Source organism: Candida tropicalis (assembly GCF_000006335.3).
Source record: "Candida tropicalis MYA-3404 genomic scaffold supercont3.3, whole genome shotgun sequence".
Taxonomy (NCBI): domain Eukaryota; kingdom Fungi; phylum Ascomycota; class Pichiomycetes; order Serinales; family Debaryomycetaceae; genus Candida; species Candida tropicalis.
This window is the reverse complement of record NW_003020055.1, coordinates 308718-335484: the sequence shown is the minus strand read 5'-3', so window position 1 is coordinate 335484 and position 26767 is coordinate 308718. Positions and strand designations below refer to the sequence as shown.

At 33.2% G+C, this 26767-nt stretch overlaps 12 protein-coding genes across 12 annotated transcripts; 7 read left to right on the top strand and 5 right to left on the bottom strand. All coding sequences in view use genetic code 12, as the record gives it.

Annotated features, from left to right (window-relative positions):
- Window positions 1-516: 516 nt before the first annotated feature.
- Window positions 517-5421, top strand: REV3 (Rev3p; the record flags this gene model as incomplete). The annotated part of the gene is made up of 1 exon (XM_002547912.1): window positions 517-5421. The coding sequence occupies one exon, from the start codon at window positions 517-519 to the stop codon at window positions 5419-5421; it is 4905 nt and encodes a 1634-aa protein (XP_002547958.1).
- A 72-nt stretch (window positions 5422-5493) lies between these two features.
- On the bottom strand, window positions 5494-6624 carry OCH1 (Och1p; the record flags this gene model as incomplete). Its single annotated transcript, XM_002547911.1, has 1 exon — window positions 5494-6624. The coding sequence occupies one exon, from the start codon at window positions 6622-6624 to the stop codon at window positions 5494-5496; it is 1131 nt and encodes a 376-aa protein (XP_002547957.1).
- A 730-nt stretch (window positions 6625-7354) lies between these two features.
- CTRG_02253 (uncharacterized protein) lies at window positions 7355-8140 on the top strand (the record flags this gene model as incomplete). Its single annotated transcript, XM_002547910.1, has 1 exon — window positions 7355-8140. One exon carries the CDS (start codon window positions 7355-7357, stop codon window positions 8138-8140), a length of 786 nt encoding a protein of 261 aa, XP_002547956.1.
- Window positions 8141-8210: 70 nt separating this feature from the next.
- Window positions 8211-10496, bottom strand: CTRG_02252 (uncharacterized protein; the record flags this gene model as incomplete). The annotated part of the gene is made up of 1 exon (XM_002547909.1): window positions 8211-10496. One exon carries the CDS (start codon window positions 10494-10496, stop codon window positions 8211-8213), a length of 2286 nt encoding a protein of 761 aa, XP_002547955.1.
- Window positions 10497-12500: 2004 nt separating this feature from the next.
- On the bottom strand, window positions 12501-13544 carry CTRG_02251 (uncharacterized protein; the record flags this gene model as incomplete). The annotated part of the gene is made up of 1 exon (XM_002547908.1): window positions 12501-13544. The coding sequence occupies one exon, from the start codon at window positions 13542-13544 to the stop codon at window positions 12501-12503; it is 1044 nt and encodes a 347-aa protein (XP_002547954.1).
- A 1446-nt stretch (window positions 13545-14990) lies between these two features.
- GDA1 (guanosine diphosphatase) lies at window positions 14991-16739 on the top strand (the record flags this gene model as incomplete). The annotated part of the gene is made up of 1 exon (XM_002547907.1): window positions 14991-16739. The coding sequence occupies one exon, from the start codon at window positions 14991-14993 to the stop codon at window positions 16737-16739; it is 1749 nt and encodes a 582-aa protein (XP_002547953.1).
- Window positions 16740-17754: 1015 nt separating this feature from the next.
- Window positions 17755-19368, top strand: CTRG_02249 (NADH/NAD(+) kinase; the record flags this gene model as incomplete). Its single annotated transcript, XM_002547906.1, has 1 exon — window positions 17755-19368. The coding sequence occupies one exon, from the start codon at window positions 17755-17757 to the stop codon at window positions 19366-19368; it is 1614 nt and encodes a 537-aa protein (XP_002547952.1).
- Window positions 19369-20013: 645 nt separating this feature from the next.
- Window positions 20014-22011, top strand: DED1 (DEAD-box ATP-dependent RNA helicase; the record flags this gene model as incomplete). Its single annotated transcript, XM_002547905.1, has 1 exon — window positions 20014-22011. The coding sequence occupies one exon, from the start codon at window positions 20014-20016 to the stop codon at window positions 22009-22011; it is 1998 nt and encodes a 665-aa protein (XP_002547951.1).
- A 433-nt stretch (window positions 22012-22444) lies between these two features.
- Window positions 22445-23509, top strand: CTRG_02247 (uncharacterized protein; the record flags this gene model as incomplete). The annotated part of the gene is made up of 1 exon (XM_002547904.1): window positions 22445-23509. One exon carries the CDS (start codon window positions 22445-22447, stop codon window positions 23507-23509), a length of 1065 nt encoding a protein of 354 aa, XP_002547950.1.
- Window positions 23510-23809: 300 nt separating this feature from the next.
- On the top strand, window positions 23810-24451 carry CYP5 (peptidylprolyl isomerase family protein; the record flags this gene model as incomplete). Its single annotated transcript, XM_002547903.1, has 1 exon — window positions 23810-24451. One exon carries the CDS (start codon window positions 23810-23812, stop codon window positions 24449-24451), a length of 642 nt encoding a protein of 213 aa, XP_002547949.1.
- A 54-nt stretch (window positions 24452-24505) lies between these two features.
- CTRG_02245 (mediator of RNA polymerase II transcription subunit 6) lies at window positions 24506-25294 on the bottom strand (the record flags this gene model as incomplete). The annotated part of the gene is made up of 1 exon (XM_002547902.1): window positions 24506-25294. The coding sequence occupies one exon, from the start codon at window positions 25292-25294 to the stop codon at window positions 24506-24508; it is 789 nt and encodes a 262-aa protein (XP_002547948.1).
- A 341-nt stretch (window positions 25295-25635) lies between these two features.
- Window positions 25636-26184, bottom strand: CTRG_02244 (HIT family protein; the record flags this gene model as incomplete). Its single annotated transcript, XM_002547901.1, has 1 exon — window positions 25636-26184. One exon carries the CDS (start codon window positions 26182-26184, stop codon window positions 25636-25638), a length of 549 nt encoding a protein of 182 aa, XP_002547947.1.
- Window positions 26185-26767: the final 583 nt, after the last annotated feature.

The window sequence follows — 26767 nt, the reverse complement described above, 5'->3', positions numbered from 1 at the left end:
TGCTTTATCAATATGACTAACAATATTGCACTTCTGGTCTGGTCATTATTGAGAGAGCGTGTGAATAACTTTGTGTACCACTCTCTAGTTTGACCTGAAATTAGAAGCAACCCTGTCTCCTGTATTGTTGATCGTCATATCAATCGAAATATTCACTGGGAAACTTGTACCGAACCCTTAGATCGATCAAAATCGTCATCCATCTCGTGAAAACTAGACGTAAACTAGTGGATGGTATTATTTTGATAAGAACAACCGATTCATCGCAAATCAATCCAATCTCGTCTAAACCTTTATTAATTTAGCAAATGGTTCGAATTTAATCGTTGACAATCTGTATCCCTCTGCCATTGTTAATACAAAATATTGGTAAATCTTGCAGCACTTCAAGTGAAAAAAATAAAATATTCTCACTAAAAGCGAAAAATACAAAAACACGGATAAAGGAAAAAATAAATAGAAAAAAAAAAAAAAAAAATCCAGACAACTGAAATATTCTAATTTCCGGGCAATGCTATGAATACAAGTAATGATTCCACATCTAACACTACGCTCAACGCAAGTTCGGTAAATTGGACCACCAATCAAATTGATTCTAGCTCGAACTTACGAGTGCAAATAAATGATTATGATAGTTACCAAACATTTGCCACACGGTTAGATCAATATTGTACACGCGTTACTCAAGTGCCTATCATTAGAATATACGGATCGATTTCTATAGATCATAACGAAACCAATCAGAATAACACTTCCCCAAGCATGAAAAAACAGAAACTAGAGAACCAATCATCTGTTTTCAATGTTGTAATACATGTACATAATTTTTATCCTTACATTTACGTGACTTGTCATGAAACAGACTACTCAAAGTTACAGGACGAGAAGTTCATAGAGCTTGTGGTAAATTATCTTGAATCGGCCCTAAAACTGTCATTCCAGCAAAAAAGAGGCAAAAAGGGTGACAACAGTGATGATGATGATGATAACGGTGAAGAAAATAAACCTACGGTCAATTCAAAAGTGAGGAAATATATTGCCAGTGTTTCTATATGCAAAGGAGTCCCTATCTATGGTTTCCAAGTGGGATACCAACTTTTTTACAAGATTTCCCTACTATCTCCACTATATAAATCCCGTTTAACCAAGTTGTTCCAGGAAAAGAAAATATCATTATACAGAATAGGAATGGTAGAGAAAGAAAATGTGATTTATCACCCAGAACCACATTATGTGTACGAAGGTCACATACCATACCTTCTACAGTTTTTGACCGACTTCAATTTATTTGGTTGTGGTTGGTTGAATATTGATAAAGATTATATCGAGAAGGGAAATGCCAAAACACGTGGATTGTATTTCCGATCCCCGATCCTAACAGATCTTCATAAAACAGGATACGACCGAAATCAGATACTGGTTTTGAGCCGTTATTTATCAAAGTTTATCTCTGTTGACAATGTATTGCGTAGTGGGGAGAACAGAAATGGCAAACCTTTACCATTTAATCGGGTAGGCAAATCAATACTTGAAATTGATATTACTTCTGGAAGTATAGTCAATAGAAGCTGGTTGGTTCCCAGAGAGTTGCACGATGATTTCATAGAGAGAGACGAGTTTAATTTATATAAACAGGCAACTGATGCAGGTGAACTTAAATATGGATATAAATATGATAATGAAGGACATCCTAGAATATATTTATCATCCTTAAAACAAATTTACAATGACTTGAAATTTCAGTGCCGATCTAGGAACTCATTGTTTGATGTTTCTACTGATGCATTGCAAACATCCAAAATATCGTATTTCGGAACAGGCTCTTCAACCTGGTCCAATGACGAACTAAATCGAGACTTGTTAGATTACGTTGTCAAACTAAACGGGAAACTGAAACTTGATTTACATGGATTTTCACAAAAAATATTAAAAGTAAGAAGGTTGCAGCAAGAAGGTGGTGATCCATTAGAAAAATTCCCAACATCGTTTGATCTTGTGGATATCGAGAAAGTAAAGCAATATCATAATTTTCAGATGAGATACGATTATGAGTTAATTAGATGGAATGATTATGATAGCTTGTTTGTTTCACAACCAAGTTTGGTACAAGATCATGTTTCAGATCAACATCAACCCGATTCATTGTCTTCAGATACTGATTTCTCTGATATCGATATTAACGATTTTCTCAACCCTGATGAAAAACCAAAACAGAAAGAGAATGAACTAGATGATCAAGAGATCATACCAGTCGAGGATGAACAACAAAAAGATAATGGAAATATTGATGAAGATGAACTAGAGTTGACCCAGTTACATCAGTTCGATGAAAGTATTCTTAAAGAAATGAGTCAGATCAAACCTACAGCAGTATCAAATCATTTTGGAGTAGATCAATTGTCCTTTATTGAGGATTTTTCATTCCCTCCAACTCCTGAACAGCCACCAATGAAGAATTTAAAAGTCACAGATAATACATATGAAATTCCAGTACCTGATCTGTTATACCCAGAAAATTGTGATGACGCATTTCTGTATTCTGGAATATTGAAAATTAATTATGATGACCCATTCTATGATAACACTGACGATGTTCAACCGCGTCCATTAATTTTTGCTAATCAAAAGATTGTTGTCCCAATGAAAGATGAATCGCTGATTCCACCATTGGAGATGTCGAAATTAATTCGTGAAGAAGCTAACTCAAAGAATATGGCAAAATCTGGGCAATTCCGAACCTGGCAGTACCTGCTTGAACCACCAACCAAGAACGATATCAAGTGTTGGCTCAAAACTGAAGAAGCTAACACCTTGAGAAAGCACTTGAAATATAGATCACAAATTGAACCCGGTAAATCACAAGGTGGTGATTTTAAATGTTCCTATAATTCTGTTAAAGTATCCAGAAAACCAGACGAGTTTAACTATTTAACTAGCTTTCATTTGGAAATCCATGCAAACCCACCCAATTCTAAACTTACAGTAGATCCATTGCGTGATCCTGTTTGTCTTATTATTTATTCCTTCGATGATGCTAATGTGATGTTTGATCATTGTAAATTCAAATCTGGAATATTGATGTTTGACAAGACCAAGAGAATTGATGAAAATACTATTAGTTTATTGTCCACGACATTGGATCAACATATTGAGATTTTTGAAGATGAGTTGGAGATGTTTGCAAAACTTGTGAATTTGGTTGAACTTTTTGATCCGGATATTTTGTCTGGATATGAGGTCAATTCCATGTCTTGGGGTTATCTTGTCGAAAGATCAAAAATGGTTTTTGATCTCAATTTAATGGCAAATCTAAGTAGAGGCAATTTCAAAAGTAATGGGAAATTTGGAGATCGCTGGGGATATACTCATACATCCAATATCGAGATTTCCGGTAGACATATGTTGAATGTGTGGAGAATTTTGAGGAGTGAAATGAGTTTAACTAGTTATTCATTGGAGAATGTCACCTATCATTTGTTACATCATACTTTACCGAAATATCTGAACTATCAATTGTCTCAGTGGTTATCTAAAAAGAGATTTAGTGATATAGTGATTGTTTTATCGTACTATACTGAAAGAGTGAATACCATTCTTAAAATAATTAACGTACAAGAGCTAATAACGAGAAATGTGGAGCATTCAAGATTAATTGGGATTGAATTTAATTCAAATTTCTATCGAGGTTCTCAATTTAAAATTGAATCTATTTTATCAAGAATAGCCAAACCAGAGAGTCTATTGTTGAACTCTCCTTCAAAGCAGGATGTTCATGAAATGAGACCAATTGAATGTATTCCCTTGATTCTAGAGCCAAAATCAAATTTTTACAAGTCTCCATTGGTGGTGTTGGATTTTCAATCTTTATACCCATCAATTATGATTGCTTATAATTATTGTTATTCTACTTTACTCTGTAAATTACATAACTACAAACCGAGTAAGAATGACATTGGGTACCTCAAAAATTTGAAACTTGCTCCTGGATTGGTTGATTTGTTAATTAAAGAAGATGGTGTTAATATTTCTCCAAACGGATTTGTATTTGTCAAGAGCCATATTAGAAAGTCAATATTAGCGAAGATGTTGGAAGAAATTTTGAATATCAGAATTAAAGTCAAAGAAGTTATGAAACTTTTCAAAGATGATACAGAATTAACCAGGTTGTACAATGCTAGACAGCTTGCATTAAAGTTGATAGCTAATGTTACGTATGGTTATACATCTGCAACTTTTAGTGGACGTATGCCCAACTCGGATATATCCGATGCTATTGTTTCAACAGGTAGAGAAATTCTCAACAAGTCTATTCAAATGATTGAAGCTGGTAAATATGGGGCTAAAGTAGTTTATGGTGATACAGATTCGTTGTTTGTTTATTTTCCTGGTAAATCCAAATCCGAAGCATTCATATTAGGTAAAGCAATTGCAAAAGAAATTACAGATTTCTTTCCTGACCCAGTTAAGTTAAAATTTGAAAAAGTTTATCATCCATGTGTACTACTAGCCAAAAAAAGATATGTTGGATATTCTTATGAATACGAAGATCAAGCAGTGCCTAAATTTGATGCAAAGGGGATAGAAACAGTTCGACGAGATGGAATACCGGCCCAACTGAAAATGACAGAGAAGACATTAAGAATTTTATTTGAAACCAAGAATCTTTCCAAAGTTAAGAAATATACAATTGAACAATTCCATAAAGTCATGATGAACAAAGTATCTGTTAAAGATTTCTGTTTTGCCAAAGAGGTGAGATATGGTACATATAAAAATGAAAAGCACTTGCCTCCAGGAGCACTTATTGCCAGTAAAATGGTTGAAGAAGATCCACGGAAAGAACCGCAATATCGTGAGAGAGTACCCTATGTGGTTTATAAAGATATTACTAAACCAAGAATTAAAGATAGATGTATAACTCCTGAAGAGTTTATCAATTCCTATCAAACAAACAAACCATATGAGCTAGATGCCGAGTATTATATCACACGTGTTTTGGTACCACCGTTGGAAAGAATATTCAATTTAATTGGAGTTGATGTTCAAGGATGGTATAAACAAATTCCAAAAAGCAATCGCGGGATTGACATTCGACATCATGCTGCTTATGCTGATGTGTGTTTAATATGTGGGAAAAGTTTAGACTGTTCTGGGAATATTTGTGAGAGTTGTTTTCAAGATGGACAACAGTTAATAACTGATATCAATATGACAACTCATGATACAGAAACTAAAATCATTGAACTAGAGAATACATGTCGTGATTGTGTTCATAGAGCAATTAAACCAGGAACTAAAATCAGTGAGTATACTGATAGCTGTATTAATGGAGATTGTTCAGTATATTATAATAAATCCAAGCTTAATAATGAGTCGAGACAAGTTTTTTCAAAACGGGATAAAATATTACTAGAATGGTAAGATAATATTCGTAGTATTTGTGTATATTGTAATGTACATCTAATAATACAAGTTTTAATTGTGAACATTAGATTAATCTTCCATTTCTGGCATTCCATCATCTTTCCAACTTCCCAGGAACATATGTTTAGCATAAGCTAATGGATCTTTAGAACTTTTTGATCCCATTTGATTAACATCTGGACTGAATGAAGTGATTGGCAAAACTAATACATCATCAATAGCAATTGGTTGTTCCATTCCTGTAAAAACTTTCCAATCAATAATAGTTTCCCATTTATATTTACCAGTAATAACTTCAGGAGATTGTAAAATTGCATTCATATAATCAAAAACAGTATCTGTGAAAATCCCAGGACCTGTCCAATTCATAATATCACCACCTTCATCTTTACCTAAAACTTTATTTAATTGATTATTTTCTTGTCTATTTAAAGTAATTTCAGTTATTTTAGTAATTAATTCTCTCAACATTGGATGACCCAGTTTTGATTGTATAGTCCATTGACAAAATTGAATTCTTCTAGCATACCAATCAGCCCAATCAGGTCTATCAGGATCAGCTTCAATACCAACTACTAAACCAAGATTATTTTTTTTATTTAAATATTTCTCATTATTTGAAATCCATTCATCTATTGGTTTTAAACTAACAGTATCAATATCAGTATAAACACCACCTCTAGCAAATAAAATTAAATATCTGAAAAAATCAGCTTTTAAAATTGATTTTGGCATAATTTTATAAGCTTTTGAAACATCAGGAATTTCTTCATATAATTGTTCAATTAATTCATTACATTCATCATCAGGTATAATATAATGTTTATAATCTGGATTTTTTTTATCCCAACTTTTTTGAAATTTAAAATATCTTGAAGGAAATGTTTCATCATTTAATCCAACTTTCCAAGTTTGCCAAATTTTTTTAGGAAATGGTGAATTTAAATCATATGGAAATCTTTTTGATAATTGTTGACGAATTATACTTGATTCATCAATTTGAAGTTTTTGAGTTGGTTTAAAATTTAATCCTTCTTGTTTCCAATTTGGATTTGATTCTAATTCTCTTTCAAATTGTAATTTAGATATATTTATACTAGTTCTATTAGAATTAGATCCAAAAAATGTTGATATTAAGAAATATGTCACTGAGATGGTAAATAACCCAACTAAAACCAATCTGATATCCTTCAGACGCATGTTGTTAACTTCTGAATTGGTCTATGATACACCGTGTAGAAAAAGAGAAAACCAAATCAAATCAAATCAAATGAAAATCAAATGAAAATCAAAATGAAAAAAAATTGAAACCGAAATTCAGGGCACAGTTTTTAGTTCCGAAAAAAAAAAAAAAGAAAAAAAAATCTACATCCAGCCGGTCGTGCAAGCACAGTATGGCTTGTACAGCAAAAGGGGTGTTTGAAATTACTATGAATCAAAATAAAGACAAGTGACAGGAATAGAATAAATAAAAGGGGAGTACCATATAAAGTAGTTTTGATCATGGATTAGGGTTAATTATGAAGTGTTTCACTAATATGCAATTAGATATAATTCATAAAGGTTTTGATAAACACACTATGCATTCGCTAGTTTAATAGTATGATCATCAGTGTTATAATCTATCTATGGGGTACCAATCATCAACTTACAATACCAACCGATTAACAACCCATTAACATCAAACAAACATACAATATTGATTATCCTAAATCAATGTCCCAATTTTGTGACAGATTACACTACTGATAAAAAGTGAGAACCAAAAAAAAAAAAAAAAAAAAAAAAAGAAACAGATGCAGCCAGGAGAGAGAGGGAGAGAGAGAGAGGGAGAAAAAAAATTCAATCAGTACTCATCTCATTACAACTTTATTATACTTTTTCCTTTTTATTACACATATTAAACACACTACAGGGATACTAACAAACAATGCCTCAAAACGAATATATTGAACAACATATCAAGAAACATGGTAGACGATTAGATTATGAAGAAAGAAAAAGAAAGAAGGAAGCAAGAGAAGGACATAGAATTGCTAAAGATGCTCAAACTTTGAAAGGTTGGAGAGGTAAACAATTTGCTAAGAAGAGATATGCTGAAAAAGTAGCTATGAAAAAGAAAATTAAAGCTCATCAAGAAAGTAAAGTTAAAGGACCATCTACTCCTAAAGTTGATGATGGTGAAGCATTACCTACTTATTTATTAGATCGTCAAACAAATAATACTGCTAAAGCTATATCAAGTTCTATTAAACAAAAAAGATTAGAAAAAGCTGATAAATTTCAAGTCCCATTACCTAAAGTTAAAGGTATTTCTGAAGAAGAAATGTTTAAAGTTATTAAAACTGGTAAATCTAAAAGTAAATCTTGGAAGAGAATGATTACTAAACATACTTTTGTTGGTGAAGGTTTTACTAGAAGACCTGTTAAAATGGAAAGAATTATTCGTCCTGCAGCATTAAGACAAAAGAAAGCAAATGTTACTCATCCTGAATTAGGTGTAACGGTATTTTTACCTATTTTGGGTGTTAAAAAGAATCCTCAATCTCCAATGTATACTCAATTAGGGGTTTTAACAAAAGGTACAATTATAGAAGTCAACGTTTCCGAATTGGGTTTGGTCACTGCTGGTGGTAAAGTTGTTTGGGGTAAATATGCTCAAATTACAAATGAACCTGATAGAGACGGTTGTGTAAATGCTGTATTGTTAGTGTAAGAATTATTTTGACACACACATATATATATATATATATATAATAGTTTCATGTGAATACAGACACATGGTCTTACTTGAACTCATTCGTAAACAAATCTTGGCATAATATAGTCCTCTTACCAATTGATCTTAATCCACAATTGAATATCAATTTAGCATGTTCTCTGATGATTTCCCATTGACTAGTGATAAGTTTACTTGAAATCAAGAAACATAACCCACTGATATTTTGCTTGTTGGGAATCAGTGGAAGTTTCTCACATGCTTTCATAATTGATTCACTAGTCATCTTTTCAGGCAATGGATCAAGTAAGCTTTCTTTAATTCTATTCAAGTATTTATAACCATCTTCAGCATATTTCAAAGCTTCGACATTCTGGGTTTGTTCAACATATCGATGGCTTTCCAATCCACAAGTTGCAAAACAATAACTCCATAAAACTAATGTGGCACTACTTATACAATTCATTGCATCATAATAATCACAATTTGGTTTCCAATCTAATGCATTACCATCGTCATTTAGCATCAATTTGCACAACAAGCTGTAACAATAAAAAATACAACGAATGTTTTCTGGATTCTTGTTTGTCTTTGACCAAATATTGTTAAGCTTTTGCTGTACTATAAAATGATCTTTCAAAGTAGCATCAACACTTTGATTTGCAGGAGATCCAGCGTAGATGGCAATATCGTAATGATTGACTTCAGGCAAACCAATGATCTGGGTAAGATAAAATATTGGGAATGGAACATTTCTATTAGGTAAACTGAACATTGAAATACCAGCAGAATTGAGTGATTCATTATCTTGCATAACTTCAAAATACCAATTGTCAAATGACCGAATCAACATCTCTTTCCAAACTTTGTTGTTTGCATGTGAACTTTGATTGGATAATAATGATGAGCTATTTTGTAAATCCGTCTGTTGCATCTGGTGCATCAATGATATCAAACCAGCTAGTAAAATTTTCTGCGAGAAAATAGACTTGTTTTTAACATCAATTAATTTATAGGATTTTAATAGTTTTTTCAATGCTGCCAAAAAATTATCGGTTTTGGGTTTTTTCTTTTTGAAATTTCCACTGTGCTCTTGAAGTTTACGTTGACGTTTTACAACTTTCTTAAATGATCCACTCACCTCATTAGACTCCCAAAGACTTTCATCGTCACAAGGCAAATTCAACAATTGCAATTGATAGAATAAAATTTGAGGATTGTGTCTAAACTTCACATAATCAATAATATCCAAATAGAAAGTCATAAAAGTGATACGTTTCATTGATTCTGATTCAACCCATTTGTCAAACAAGTCTCTGTCGTTATTATCACTTGAATTGGCCCCTTCTTCTAATTCACTTTCTTCCTCAGCCGCACTTGATGAATTACTGGTGCTTTGATTCTTTTTCTTTTGTGTTGGATTACCTCCTAAGATTGGACTTCTTCGCAACAACTGTACTGTTGTACCATGATGCAAATGTGCTCGTTCGTGCATCCTTCTTGTCAAAAAGTTCTTTTCAATCCATTCCAACATATTTAAACTTTGTAGGATCCATAATTTGACTGGTGATTTGAAATCTTCGTGTTCAAAAATCGCAAATCTCAATGGTTTTGCTATTTGCAATGTGAATTTAAACTCGGGAGATTGTTTATAATCTTTGGCCAATATTTCGGCGGTATCTGGGAAACTATAACAAGCTCCAACAGCAATCATTGCCACCAACAATAATAGTTCAGCTGATTTAGTATCAAACGAAGGTTTATGCAAGAATGTAAACTGAGAATGGAAATGCTTCCAATACAGATATAAATAAAACGAAACACGATCTTCGATTGAAAGTTTGGCATCAAATGGCAAATCTTCTAGTCTAATACCAACCAGACCAAATATATCATCCAATAAACCTGAGTCGATGAAATACTGTTTGTTTTTGGATAAATTTTTTTCTGAATGTTGTAATAATTTAGACTCATCCTGGAGAGTGCCTTCTGTGGTGTTATCAACACTTGACTCCGTATTTGACGGCGATACTGACGACATGCTCAATCCGAGGTTACGCAATCCATCATCTTTGTTCAACCCTTGCATTTGATTCTGGAGAGACTGGTAATTTCTTTGAAATATTTCATCCAAGGGATTATCATCATTCATGAAAATATTGACATCCATGCCATAACCATTGGCAAATGCTTCTATATCAAAAGAATAGTTCTGAAGACCTCCAGCTTGTGGAGGAGTGGGCATTATCATTGGACCAGCACCAGATTGGATTCGATCTGCCATTGGTGAAAATTGTGAGCCACCATAAGGGAGATGGTATTGGCATATTATGAGGTAGTAGTTGCATTTCATGTTGTTGTGGCACTTGTTGTGCTGCTAGTTGTTGTTGCTGCTGCTGTGGTGGTGGTGGTGGTGGTTGCTGCTGCGGCTGGGATTGAGGTTGAGGAAGCACGGGTAGTGGTTGTTGTTGCTGCTGATCGTGCGATGTAATTTGCTGTATTTGATTTGATTCAGGTGAAGAGTTTGATACACCATTTCCTTGTGGTGAATCATTAAAAAGCCATGATAATATATCATTCTGTGGGATAGTTGTTCCATATGATTTGTATAAATGGTTGAGATTGTTTTGATTATTAGCATACATATTGTATTGCATTGTAGTTGGATACCTTGGTGTTGTTTGTTGTGAGGGGATACTAGATGGGTAAATAACTGTTGGCTGATCTGGTTGCAAAATATTTATCGGTGTTCGTACATTTGATTGGTTGCTGGCATTACTTGCAATACTGTTGTTGTGATTGTGATTGTGAATATGGTTGTTATTATTATTGTTGTTGCTGCTGTTGTTGATGGCTTGTACATATTGTTGAGATGGTTCAAGTCTAATAATTTTCCGTTTAGGAGATTCTCCAGAATCATCTTCCAGACGGTTATGCTGTTGTCCCGCAACTAAATTAGATATTTGCATTCCTCCTGAAGATGATGATGAACTGCTGTTACTTTCTTTTCTATTGGTTACAATCCCAACAGGTGCTGGAGTATTCGTGTTGTTATTATCCATATTCAACAACTCATAGTGTCTCTTTATATGTCGATCTTTTAAATCCTTTCGAACAAATTTCTTACCACATTTTGTTTTATTTCCATGGTAGTCAATCAAGAATTCACAAACGTATACTTCTTTTGGTTCATGATTCAAATTATGTCTTGCCAAATGATCAGATCTACTGAAAACTTTGTCACAATGAGTACAAGGAAACACACCCAATGAACGCTTCTTCTTTTTGGTAGTAGTTTTTTTATTGTGTGAATGGGCCGGTTCATTATTTATGGGCGTCGTAGTAGTATTAGATGACGATGTTTCCGATGGACTAAGGGACATTATAATATATCTTCTCTTCTCTTCGCTTTTGGTCTTCTCTCTTGTCTTTTGTTGTTGTTATTATTATATAATGTTTGATGAAAAACTCTAATTTCTTTGATATTATAATTGAAAATCAATGGTATATTTTAATTGTCCCTGAAAATAATAATAAACTAAAGGATTGGATATATTTGGGGATTTTTGAGTTCTTTTGTTAAATAATCAATGATTCAATCAAAGATAATTGTCCACAAGTAAAAATCAAAAAAAGAAAACGAATTAAGGATTATCGGAGTAGGAGAAAAACTTTTTTTTTTGCTGATGTTGATGTTGTTGATGTTGATGATGTTGTGTATGGCTTAGTGCACACCCACCTTAATTTCTCTTCTCTTTGACTTCTTATTTGCGGCGTATTTGTCTGTATGTGTATTTGTTGGTTCTGTCTGTCTTCAATGTCGCCCGAATTTTTCTCTCTTTTATTCTTTACGTCCACAAAAATGAAATAGTATTGGAGAAAGATTGTTACAATTCGTTAAATAAAAAGCTAACAATCAGCCTTTCAACTCTTCTCTCCCCCCCCCCCCTTATCCCCTCACATTTACACTATGTGTTGTCTAACCCCTCTCAAAGTCTCATACATTACGTGCAACTTTGTTCTATTTTTTTTTATCTTACTAAAGGAACAACTGGGACGGGGTCTTGGCAATACATTGAATAAGTTGTAATAACATGACACAGCAACCAATCCTCTCTCATATCTCTAACCTTTGATGTACAGCAGATTAACTAAAAAACAAAAACGTATGATTAAGTGCACACGTGACATCGCATAATATACGTTTGATCAACTTAATGTATATATACTCTTTTGTAACTCTTTACTCTATATGCTTTATAAATTGATTATATAGTACATGATCAACTGGTAAATACCTGTTGATCTTTATAAACATCGATATCATCATTGAATCTCAACAGTTTTGGTGTTTCATTTAAAGACGAATCAAGCAGCAATTCAGGGGTCGTATTGACGTAACCTGGTAATGTAATAGTGGTGATTCTGGTTCGTGATTGATCTCATCCAGTTCTTCTTCACATTCTTCTTCAACATCTTCTTCATCGTCATCATCCTCGTCATCCTCCTCGTCATAGGTAACTATATCTTTGCTGAAATAATGAACAAATTTCTTATAATTTATAAGAAATGCATTTTGCAACAACACACTTTCCAAATTACTATATGAATTATTGAAATAATCAAAGAAATATTCCTCCTCGTAAAATCTATAATTAGATAAACACAATCTCCAAATCTTGTAATATTTAGTATAAATCATAGGATTATCAAGATTTTTTATACAATTTTCTTTTAAATTTATCAAATTATTCATATAATCAATCAATTCTTCAAGTTTTGTTTCTTCAAATTTCTCCACAAATAATGTTTTAATAATTTCAATTAATTCATTCTTAAACTTATAATCTATAATCTTGTTGACAAATGTTTCCAAATTTGGTTCATTCTGTACTATTGAATTTATGACATAATTACTAATTTCTTGATAGTTTTTATGATCGTGACATGAGACACATTCGAAAAATTCATCTATTAGGTGTTGCAATTTATTACGACAAATAAGTAATGTCATATTAGGCTGACTTTTGGGTGAACTGGAGAAACATATATTGGCTTCACTACTATTAGTACTAAACGTACTGCTGTATCTTCTTTTCATGGATGATTTGGGTAATTCTATAGGTATTAGAATGGGACTTGGTGGTAAATGATAATCTTCTTCCTCTTCTTCTTCTTCCAACAGATCATCTAGTAGTTCTTCTTCGTTAGGTACAACATTGCTATCACATTGTTTGCTTTCATATCTTTCGATTTCCTCTAAATTTAAAGTTCCAATTTGAATTGTTAAATTGACTCCGTGCTTTATTAGATTCACAGTATCAAATAGATGCTCATCCAGACATTGATTGAATGGAAATTTTGAATATATCCTAGTATATGATGACTTTACCTTTGCCATGATTGAATGTATAAAAAAAAATGAATATATATATATGTATACTAAATGGTGGAAATGTAATGTAAAATGGGAAAACTATATATACAACATTCTATCAGATTCATTTGGTTTTATATATAATTTAAACCACGAGTCATCTTATGACACACACCACACATGTGCACACAAAAAATTTTATGTTCTTTTTTTCCTCTTCCTTTTTTCTTTTTTCTTTTTCTTTTTTCTATCTTTCCTTCACCCAATCGGTCTAAAGTTTCCGCGCCCACTGCAGCCCACGCCCTCCATTCAAAGTTAAAATAAAATGCTGCCAAACAACAAATATAAAATTCCCACATGGGCAGCCGGGGCCAACACACACACACACACACACGTTTCCTCCCGCGCGAAACGATCCTTGCAACAACAACAACAGCAGACAAAAAAAATGTTACAATTCGCAACATTCTTAGCGACAAAAGAGAATACATAAATAAAAAAGAAACCTTCGCTCAAGGTTATATTTTTTTATTTCTCATTTGAAGTCCTAATCTGGACAAAGAACGTGGGAGTTGGGTTGTATCTGATAATAAGAGAGATCCTATTTGATTCCTATTGGTTTTACGGCGACTAACTACTTTCTTGTTCAATGAGTCTAGATCTGTGTTGTTAAGAGAAAGTGTGTGCGTTTTCTTTTCTTTTTTCTTTTAATACATTTTATGTTTCTTCTGTCTCTTATTATTGTTTGTGATTAACTCCCCTGTTTTACATTTCCACAGGGAATGTGAGTGTATCGTGAGATCAACATTATAATATCTATATAAAAGCCAACATTTACAGTGTGTTTGAAAATTTAACATGAATGGAAAAATATTGAGGGCAATTCGTGGAGTAATAAAAAGAAACGATAAATTGAGTGTTTAATCATGGAATGAAATAAACTAGTAGAATCTCAACATTTTTAATTACATACAATGTGAGATATTATCAATAACCACCATGTATTGTTGAGTTTCTCCTTATTCAACCTGCTCAGACAAATTCTCCAGTAATGATAGCGTGTTAGTTTCATTTGGTAGTTTGAAGTTGTGTGCTCCGCATCAACACGTAACATACTAATATTAACCATACATATATGTAATTCAATAAAGGGTCCTATGAGTATACCCATATTTGATTCATCTCTTATTGTGTGTGTGTGTGTTGTATGAATAGATTGAACGTATCTTGTACAATGTTACTACTCACCACACGTCCTTCCTTATCAACACAAATAAAACACGTAAAATGCGAATTTCTTTTTTCTTTTTTTTTTCTGCTTTCTATTGTTACAATCTCAGTTCGAAAGAAAGAAAGAACGAAAAAAATATTCGATTGATTAAAAATAGAAAAATTTTCCTTTTCACAATTTTTTTTCCCCTTTTTCTTTTTGCTATTTATCAAACCTTACATTGATTATATCAACCAGCGATGATAAACACCAGAAACGTTAGATTAATCGTCGGTGTACTTGCATTGCTCGGTATATTTGCATTCTTTGCAAGTTCCCAACACTCGTTAACTCATCACACTGCTGCAAGTCAACTTTCCAAACCAGCTTCCAACCCACCACCTATTCAAAATCCTCCAGAACAACAACAAAAGCAACAACAAGATGATGAAGAACACGATGATTCTAAGAACACTTTACAAGGTACTTCCCATCAAGGTACTAAACCACCATACGAAATTGACAGTACACCAAAGAACAATAAGATCAATGCTGAAAAATTAGATTCTTCTAAGTCAAATGCAGAAATTGCTAACCCAAAAGAAGGTGAAAAAGAAGATACTCAAATGAGTACTCCAGAAAAAGTCCCTGCTTCTAACGAAAAATGTAATAAAGTTGAATATGTTGTTATGATTGATGCTGGATCAACTGGTTCAAGAGTCCATGTCTATGAATTTAACACCTGTGTTCAACCACCAGCATTATTGAGTGAAACTTTTGAAATGTTGAAACCAGGTTTGAGTTCTTTTGATACTGATACCGTTGGTGCCGCTAAATCCTTGGATCCATTATTAAAAGTTGCTCTTGAGAAAGTTCCGGCGGATAAACAAAAATGTACACCTGTGGCTGTTAAAGCAACTGCTGGTTTGAGATTGTTGGGTGAAGAAAAATCCAAAAACATCTTGGCCGAAGTCAGATCTCATTTAGAAAAGGACTATCCATTCGCGGTTGTTGAAGGTGATGGTATTTCCATTATGGATGGTAAGGATGAAGGTGTTTACGCTTGGGTCACTGCAAATTACTTGTTAGGTAATATTGGTGGTAAAGACAAATTACCAACTGCTGCTGTCTTTGACTTAGGTGGTGGTTCTACTCAAATTGTATTTGAGCCAGACTACAAAGTTGATGAAGTTCCAGTTGATGGAGAAACCAAATATCAATTCACTTTTGGTGAAAATGAATACACTTTGTACCAATTCAGTCATTTGGGATATGGATTAATGCAAGGTAGAAACAAGATTAACCAATTGGTTTTAAAGAACAAATTGTCTGAATTGGACTTGAAGAAATATACCAAGAAAGAAGCTAAGGATTCCAAAGGTAAAGGTGAAGTTTCCGTCAGCAATCCATGTATTCCACCAGGTGTTGTTGCTAATGATGTTGCAGTTGAATTTGGTGACGATGAAGTTTACATTGTCAACATGAAAGGTCCATCATCTAAAGATGCTACAATTGCAGGAGGATCTCAATGTAGATTCCTTGCTGAACAAGTCTTGAACAAAGATGCAGAATGTACCACAAAACCATGTTCATTCAACGGTGTCCATCAACCATCATTGACTCGTACTTTCAACAAGAATTCTGATATGTACGTCTTTTCCTACTTCTACGACCGTACTAATCCTGTTGGTATGCCATCCTCTTTCAGTGTTGAAGAATTGAAGGATTTGAGTAAATTGGTCTGTCAAGGTGAAACTTTATGGAAAGATGTCTTGTTGGATGATCATGTCAAGAATTTGAGTGAAGAGCCACAATGGTGTTTGGATTTGTCATTCATCACCGCTATGTTGCACACTGGTTATGACATTCCATTGAGTAGAGAATTAAAAACCGCTAAAACAATTGACAACAATGAATTAGGTTGGTGTTTAGGTGCTTCATTGCCATTATTGGACAAAGCCAATGCTAATTGGAAATGTAGACTTGATGAAGTAAAACAAAAGGAATAGACAACAAAGATCTTCAATGATTTTAGAACAATATGAAGAATTACACGGTATATATTTATTATAAATAGATCAATTTTTAGATATTGATTTGCTCGTGATTTAAAATAACTTTAATTTGTAAGATCTTCTTACAATCTACATTCTCGTTACATGAAGAACACATTGTAAATCACTCGATACTATTATCTATTGTCCATTAACAGGAGAAACTCCGATGACAGGGAATTGAGTTTGCTATTTCCTGCAGGAATTAACGTTTTGAGGCGTTATTTAGTTTTAGTTTGCTTTTTTTGAGTAACCGGGTCCGACATTTTACACCACGATTAAAATTCTTAGATCGGTTATCGTTTTTCGTTGTGCCTCATCAAACGTGATTTGTTAAAATAATTTTCCAATCGTTCCTATGCTTATGGCCCACTTCCTTCCTTTGAGCTAAACGGCATGGACTATAAAATAAACTAAATATCTCTCTGTATCTGTCTCTCTCCCCTTCGTTTGTAATTTATCTTCTATGTTGTCTCCTTCTTTTTCTTTTCCTTCCTTGTTCTATTCTTCGAGAAAGAGTCATGTTCACTTTAATATTAATTTCTTACTTAAATTTTACTAATTATACATTACATTAAAGCAACCAAAAAGAAAATTTCACGCCTACCAAATTCTTCTAAGTTTGTTTCTGTGCATACTTTCAAAGACCCGGGAATACGTTACAAAAAAATAAATTCTTCTTACTTAATTTTTGTTGATCTTAACTGTTGGTGGCCCACCTTGTTCTTCCTTTCTTGTTCCATTGATCTTATTGCTCCACCGCCCCACGATATTACTCGCCTGACTTCAATTCGTCTGTTTTCTTTTTTTTGCTGTTTTTTTTTGTCTTTTCGTACGACACTGACTCCCGCTCCTTCCCCCTTTCTTTCAATTCAACACGACACGACCAAGTCCCTCATAATTATTATCATTATTATTAATATTTAAAGTCACCACCACCAAACCTAAATAAATTTTTTTTAAAAGAAAAATGTATGCAACTGAAGAAAAAAAAATTGAAATCTCCGACCTACGGTTTCTTTTACAACAAGCTATTGAATACTCCACAGCAATGAATAACAACAACAACAATAATAGTAGTAGTAGTAATAGTAATTATCATAGAGCACAGTTTACTACTGGTTCTAGTACTACTACAAATTCATCAACTTCATCATTATCTGAACTTACAACTTCATCTTCTTTTCAACGCAAGAATAATTTTGTCCCCCACTCTCCAAAAATCCATTCCAAGTTGATTTGTGATGATGTTAAAGCTGCTCTGGGTGGGAATACACCTCGTTCTATTAAATCACATACTGAATTGGCAGAAACAGCTAATGGTGTTAGATTACTTGCCAAAAACTTAGCTAGAGCTACTATTCAACTTGATGTCAAAGCAATCATGGTTATTACTAAAGCAAGAGATAATAGTTTAATCACATTAACCAAACAATTAGTTGAATGGCTTTTGGAAAGTCATCCACATATTGTTGTCTTTGTTGATTCAAAGTTGCAACAATCAAAAAGATTTGGTGTTGCACCATGTAACTCATTAAAATTTTGGACTAAAAGATTGGTTAAAAAACAACCTGAATTATTTGATTTGGTTGTTACATTAGGTGGTGATGGTACTGTTTTGTATGCTTCTACATTATTCCAACATATTGCTCCTCCAGTTTTACCATTTAGTCTTGGGTCTCTTGGTTTTTTGACAAATTTCCAATTCCAAGATTTCAAACGTATTTTGAATCGTTGTATTGAATCAGGTGTCAAAGCAAATCTTCGTATGCGTTTCACTTGTAGAGTTCATTCCAGTGATGGCAAATTAATTGGGCAATATCAAACATTGAATGAGTTGGTTGTCGATAGAGGTCCTTCTCCTTATGTTACTCAATTAGAATTGTATGGTGATGGTTCTTTGTTGACTGTTGCTCAAGCTGATGGGTTAATTATTGCTACTCCTACTGGTTCAACTGCTTATTCATTATCAGCTGGTGGTTCATTGGTTCATCCAGGTGTTAGTGCTATCAGTGTTACTCCAATTTGTCCACATACTTTATCATTTAGACCAGTTTTGTTACCTGATGGTATGTTTTTAAAAGTCAAAGTTCCAGATGGTAGTAGAGCAACTGCTTGGTGTTCATTTGATGGTAAAGATAGAACTGAGTTGAAAAAAGGTGATTATGTCACCATTCAAGCTTCATCATTCCCATTCCCAACAGTGATAGCATCACCAACTGAATATTTTGACTCTGTTAGTAGAAACTTGCACTGGAATGTCAGAGAACAACAGAAACCATTAGGAAATCAAACTAAAGATATTGATGGGGATATGGATAACTTGCATATTTCAAGTGAACAGGATGAAGAAAGTGAACCGGACATTACTGAAGATGATGAAGAAGATGATGAATTTGATATTAATTTCACAGACACAGAACGTTCTTCATATAGTTCAACTCCATCTAGTGATGATATTCATTATCTTTCTACAAATGGGGCAGAAACCCCACAATCCATGTCTTATCTTAACAATGTTGATGAAAGATGTTGTTTTGCTCATCCTAATGCTAGAGTGCATTTAAGTGGAGGTAAGAGCTGATTTGATTATTATGCAGATTACGTATTTATTTAAAGAGGTGTCTTTTTATTATTATTATTATTATTATTATTAGCATATTGGTACCTACATGAATATAAGAGTTTTATTTTTATGATACGAGCAATGGTTCAAAATCATGAGTAATAATACATTTTAAGATCATGCTGTGATGGCGAATACAAAAATAATTGGTGTCAGTAACAAAACTGCAATTCTAATTCTAGTGTACTATTACCAACCAACCAACCGTGGTGGTGGTGGTGGTAGTAATGGTGGGGGGAGCAAAACTAGTTTAGTACGAAGAAGCAAGACGGGTGACGACGTAAGTGGTAGTGTAAAGTAGTGCGCATATGATTTCTTTTCTCTTTTCTTTTTTTGTAGTTTGTTTGTTTTAATTTTCATGCAGTCCTGCACATAAGCCACGCTTTTGTCTTTTTTTTCTTTCTTTTTTCTAATTGTCATAGTAAGAAAAGAAACGAGAGAAAAAAAGAAAGAAAATTTTTATATTTAAAAAAAGGAAATCAAGGAAGAAGAAGAAGAAGACCTTGTGCAAAAAAAAAAAAAAAAAATTTTTTCTTATATAAATATATTTTCATATAATCAACCTTTTTATTTAGTTAATTTTTGTATTCAATATACTAAATTATGTCTGAAATCACTAAACAAATGAATGATTTGAGTGTTAACGATGCTGCTAACACTAATAACAACCAAAATCAAAATCAAAACCAAAACCAAAACCAAACTGGTCGTAGACAATATGTCCCACCACATTTAAGAAACAGACCTCAACAACAACAATCAGATGCATCTGATATTCCATTTGGAGGTTCTCGTCGTACTGGAGGTTATAACAACAACGGTGGCTACAACAACGGTGGTTACAATAACGGTGGCTATAACAACGGTGGTTATAACAACTACAACAGAGGTGGTTACCAAAACAACAGAGGCGGCAACTATGGTGGCAGAGGCGGTAGAGGTGGCTACAATAATGCTGGCGGTAGATACCAAAGACCAACTCCAGGTGTTGGTAGATGGGTTGAAGGTAAACACGAACCAGCCGCAAGAAATGAAAAATTGGAATTGGAATTGTTTGGTACTGCTGATGATTCAACTTTCCAATCTTCTGGTATTAATTTTGATAACTATGATGATATCCCAGTTGAAGCCAGTGGTGACGATGTTCCAGAACCAATCACTGCTTTCACTGCTCCTCCATTAGATGAATTATTGGTTGAAAACATTACTTTATCCAGATTCACTAAACCAACTCCAGTTCAAAAGTATTCTGTTCCTATTGTTGCTGCTGGAAGAGATTTGATGGCTTGTGCTCAAACTGGTTCTGGTAAAACTGGTGGTTTCCTTTTCCCAGTTTTGTCTGAATCTTACTTGAATGGTCCAGCTCCAGTTCCTGAAACTACTGGTGCTTTTTCTTCCCATAAAGTTTATCCAACTATTCTTGTTATGGCCCCAACCAGAGAATTGGTTTCCCAAATTTATGAAGAATCCAAGAAATTCAGTTACAGATCATGGGTTCGTCCATGTGTTGTTTATGGTGGTGCTGATATTGGTCAACAAATGAGAAACTTGGACAGAGGTTGTGACTTGTTGGTTGCCACCCCAGGTCGTTTGAAGGATTTGTTAGAAAGAGGTAAAGTTTCCTTGGCCAATATCAAGTACTTGGTTTTAGATGAAGCCGATAGAATGTTAGATATGGGTTTCGAACCACAAATTAGACACATTGTTGAAGAATGTGATATGCCAGAAGTCACCGACAGACAAACTTTGATGTTCTCTGCTACTTTCCCAAGAGATATTCAAATGCTTGCTAGAGATTTCTTGAAGGATTATGTTTTCCTTTCTGTTGGTAGAGTTGGTTCTACTTCTGAAAACATTACCCAAAAGATCTTGTATGTTGAAGATGAAGACAAGAAATCCGTTATTTTGGATTTGTTAGCAGCCAACGAAAATGGTTTGACTATTGTTTTCACTGAAACCAAGAGAATGGCTGATCAACTTGCTGATTTCCTTTACGACCAAGGATTCCCAGCTACTGCTATTCATGGGGATCGTTCCCAATATGAAAGAGAAAAAGCTCTTGCTGCATTCAAGAATGGTGCTGCACCAATCTTGGTTGCTACTGCCGTCGCTGCTAGAGGTTTAGATATTCCAAATGTTGGTCACGTTATCAACTTTGATTTACCTTCTGATATCGACGACTATGTTCATAGAATTGGGCGTACTGGTCGTGCTGGTAACGTTGGTATTGCTACAAGTTTCTTCAACCGTGGTAACAAAAATGTCGTTAAAGGTTTAATTGAAATCTTAAGTGAAGCTAATCAACCTATTCCAGATTTCCTTACTAAAGTTAGCAGAGAAGCTGCTTTTGGTAAGATGAGTAGAGGTGGAAGCCGTGGTTCTCGTGGTGGCTTCAGAGATGTCAGAAGAGGTGGTAACTCTGGTGGTTACAATTCTGGCTGGGGTAATTCCAACGGTGGATGGGGTGGTAACTCTAATGCCGCTGGTAATAACAACTGGGGTAACTCATCTTATTCCCAACAGTCTGGTGGTTCTAACTACGGTGGTCAACGTTCTTCTTCAAGCTACGGTAATCAAACCGGTTCTAATTCATGGTGGTAAATAAAATAAATTCCTTCTTCGTTTTGGCATATTAAAATAATAATTTAAAAAAAAAAAAAATAAAAAAAAAATTAAAGAAATGAAAGATTTGGAAGGAATAAAGTTGTTTATTATTTTATTTTTTTGTTGTTTGCTTTTTCTTATAATGTATTATTAGTTAAATAGTTTTTGTTTTATGGGGTAATCATATAGAAAAGGCATATGTGTATAGTTTTTATATATTTTGATTTTTTTAATAATAGTAATAAACTTCATTTTTTATATTGGATTTTTGATTTTTGATATTTGATATTTGATATTCTTTTTTTGTCTGGGTTTGTAAGTGGTGAAATTTTCAGTTTTTTTCGATGAGATTAACTTTCAAAAAAAAAAAAAATTACTCTAATCAGACTGTCAAAATCAATAACTAGTATCATCATTAATACCACAAACTATGTCAAATATAGACACCTTATTGAAAGATATAATAACATCAACTAAGTCAACTAAATCATCTGTTGATGAATTAGTTTCATATATTCAAGAATCTGCATCTAGTCATCCTGAATTAGTTGAAAATTTAATTAAAAAATCATCACATACATCTAAATTAGAAGGTGTTTCATTATTGTCATTAAAAAATGAAAGTTTAGTTTCATATATTAATAATTTAATCTTGATTGTATTATCTCAACTTGAAAGATTGGAATCAAATAATGATGTTGATGTTGAAGAAAAGAAATTAGAAGTTGTTAAAAGATCTATTGTACAAAGAGTTACTTTAGAAAAAGGAGTTAAACCATTAGAAAAGAAGATTAATTATCAATTAGATAAAATGGTAAGAGCATATGGTAGAATGGAACAAGATGAATTAAAAGCCGAACAAAAACTAAATGAAGATAAAGAAAGTGAAGGTGAAGGTGAAGATGATGATGAAGATGAAGAAGAATCCGAAGATGATGATGAAGATGATAATTTACAATATAGACCAGATGCATCAGCATTAGCTAAATTAGCACCAACTTCAACTAAATCTAAGAAATCATCATCATCATCAACAACAACTGAAGAATCTAATGAGAAATATAAACCACCAAAGATTTCTGCTATGGCTCCACCAACAGCAATTTCACAAAAAGATATTGATGCTAAATCTAATAATGGTAAGAATCGTAAAGTACAAAGTATGGAAGAATATTTACAAGAACAAAGTGATATGCCAAGTGTTGATGCTTCAATTGGTTCAACTATTATTGATCATGGTAGAGGAGGTGTTAAAACAGCTCATGATCGTAGAAAAGAAAAGGAAATTCAAGATTATGAAGAAAATAATTTTGTTAGATTACCAACTAATCAAACTAAAAAGAGTTTTAAAGAGAAACAAAGAGATTTACGTAATCAATTTGCTGGTGAAGATTGGTCAATGTTTAATAATAAAGATGTGACTAAAGAAGGAACAAGTAGAAAGAGAAAAGCAGGTACTGTTTGGGATAGAGTTAAAAAGAAGAAGAGTTATTAAATAATGTATACATAATTGTAATAAAATCAATTAATAGTATTATTAATCACCTATTAGTATGGTTAATCATACTTTAGTCTAGTTTTTGGGCCGTGTCATCGCGCGAAGGTCGACGTAGCTTCCTCTGTCGTACAAACCATTCAATCTTTTTTTCAGGAACTTGCCTTGCCTTGCGCTTTCTCTCTCTCTCGCTCTCTCTCTGTTTGATCGTTGAAAGGACAAATCATATAAAAAAAAATCTCCCAATTGAATAAATTTCACTTTTCTTTCTCTTTAATAAGATCCATATTCCATAAATCAATGATGAAGTTATTAACATCAATTGCTTTAATTGTTTCACTTTTATTTGCTTTCTTTTCCCAATCTGTTTTGGCTGCTACTGAATTACCAGAAAACCCACCAATCACCAATAAAGTTTATTTGGATATTGAAGAAGATGGTAAATCTCTTGGTCGTATAACTATTGGTTTATTTGGTACTGTTGTTCCAAAAACTGTTGAAAATTTCCGTGTCTTGTGTACTGGTGAAATGGGTCCAAGTTATAAAGATACTATTTTCCATCGTGTTATTAAAAATTTCATGATTCAATCTGGTGATTTTGAATATAATAAAGGTTATGGTGGATATTCTCCAACTCATAATAATGGTAAATTTGCTGATGAAAACTTTGATTTGAAACATGATAGAAAATATAGATTGAGTATGGCTAATGCTGGTAAAAACACCAATGGTAGTCAATTTTTCATTACTACTGCTTTAACTAAATGGTTAGATGGTGCTCATGTTGTCTTTGGTGAAGTTTTAGATGGTAAAGATGTTGTTGATTATATTGAAAGTGTCAAGACTGGTAGAGGTGATAGTCCAGTTAAGGAAATTAAAATTGTTGCCTCTGGTGAATTAATCGAAGAAGGTGAAGAAGTTCCATCTAAAGATGAACTTTAGTTAAGTAATAATATCTTGTGTATATTGTACTTTTTCTTCGAAACTAACCAATATTTAGTTTTCTGTATTTACCTTTAATCCTAACGATTCAATTGTACTGCCTTTCCCATATAGTGGTATTTCATCTATATATACTTGTTCATCATTATTAACCACATCATTCAACAATGAGTCAAATGCTCCACTAGTTATTTCAATATTACTCAGTACACCGTTATTATTATTAGAAACAGTACTTGGAACTGTAGCACCCAGTGGTGTAGTTAATGTAATTGGAGTCATAGTATTAATTCCTGTATTGTTTGAAGCGGATTTTGACACGGCAAATGATTGTTGTGATTTAGATGCCATTTTATCATGAATTGAATTATTATAAGAATGACCACCATCTGAAATATGATAACTTGTCATTTCATTCAACAAATCTGTAGAATTCTTTAATGATAATATACTTGCTAATAATCTTGATGATAAAACATCATATATTTTTGGAGCTTGATAAACATTTGCTCCAATTATATAATAATCTTGTAATGTAATGGTATTATTTGGATCGAGTCTCTTTTGTTTACGAACAATCCAAAAATCAGGTTCTTTAGTATATGCAATAATGAATTCTACTCCTGTCATTTCACTTAATCTAGTTTGGAAATATTGATGAAATGTCATACCCATTGGGATTTGAATTTGTTGATATTGAAATTGCATCATAAGAACTTGATTATTTGAAGTACGATCATAAAATGGGGATAATGAAAAATATTCAAGAACATTATTTGTATTTAGACCTCTTTCTTGAATAAATTCAGGGGATTTCCATTGGATTTCATCTAGTGCTTCCATATTATTGTTTACTTTGGATAAAAGTTGGTAATTCACAAGTGGATATCTTTTTTTTTTTTGTTGTTCTTTGAATTTTTATGCGTAGATATAATTACCATTTGAACTCCACTGATTCATCACCAGTGAGCTATACAATGATACAGAGTAGTAGTTCTAGAATTATATACATTGCTATTACTAGAATATTATGTATTCTTTTTTGAACCTGAAAGTCTTCCTTCAATGTAATGAATTTTTGGAGAAACACCAAAAGGATAAAATAGACTGGGGTTTAATAGATGGAAATATTGTGAAATAGACATTTATTTAATAATACAACCAATGATAAATCTATTAATGAATTAATTTCCTTTAAACTTTTCCAATTCTTGAGCTAACCAATTGGCTTCTTTAGCCATGGTGGCTTCATCTCGAGGAACTCTATCTGAATCACTTTTAGCTAATTCTTTATCTACTTTATCTTCATATGCTTCTCTGTATGAATTTTTCCTAGCGAAAAACTCTTCATATTGCGTTTCCAAATCTTCCACTTCCAACTTTGTATAAATAGAATCTCCATATCCGTCTGTTTTGTATCTTGGTATAATATGGGTATGCAAATGTGGTACAGATTGTCCGGATTCAGGTCCATCTTGAATAGCTATATTCAATGCATCAGCTTTATATATATGTTGTATAAACTTGTGAATCAACTGAAGTGTATTCATATAATCAATGGATTCTTCTGAAGATAAATCAGCAAATCTTAAAATATTTGTACGTAACGGAACCACTAAAACGTGTCCCGGAACTAAAGGTTTTAGATTGACTAATGCATATGTGTATTTTGATTTGAAAAACACTTGTTTTGTCACCAAGAACTTGTAAAAGAATATCTCTGTTGTAGTCATCGTAAAATTGGATTGATGAATCAAGTCATGAAAGAAAGGAATTGTGTGGTACAGATTTCTTTTTTCTTTTTTTTCAATGTTCTTTGTTTGGTCTCGTTGCCGATGCTATCCTCCCCCACAGAAGATGAGCAGTTTTACACCACTTCCTTTGGAACGAACAAAATAGGGGGATATACGAACCACAGTCAATTGAGTGAATATTCAATTTTTAAATAACTTAAATACATACATTTATATCAAATAAATCAACTATACATAGCCTTACTATCTATAACATTAACAAAAACAAGCTAGCTTATTTATTTGTTGACCTTGTTGAAGTATTCCTTAGAAGCTTCTGGGGTTGGTTTGATAGTTTCAGCACCTGGTTGCCAGTTAGCTGGACAAACTTCACCGTATTTGTCAGTGAATTGGAAAGCTTCCAACAATCTCAAGGTTTCGTCAACAGATCTACCGACTGGCAAGTCATTGATGGTGATTTGTCTCAAGGTACCCTTTGGATCAATCAAGAAAATACCTCTCAAGGCAACACCTTCTTCTTCAATCAAGACACCGTAGTCCTTGGACAAAGTGTGGTTGGTAT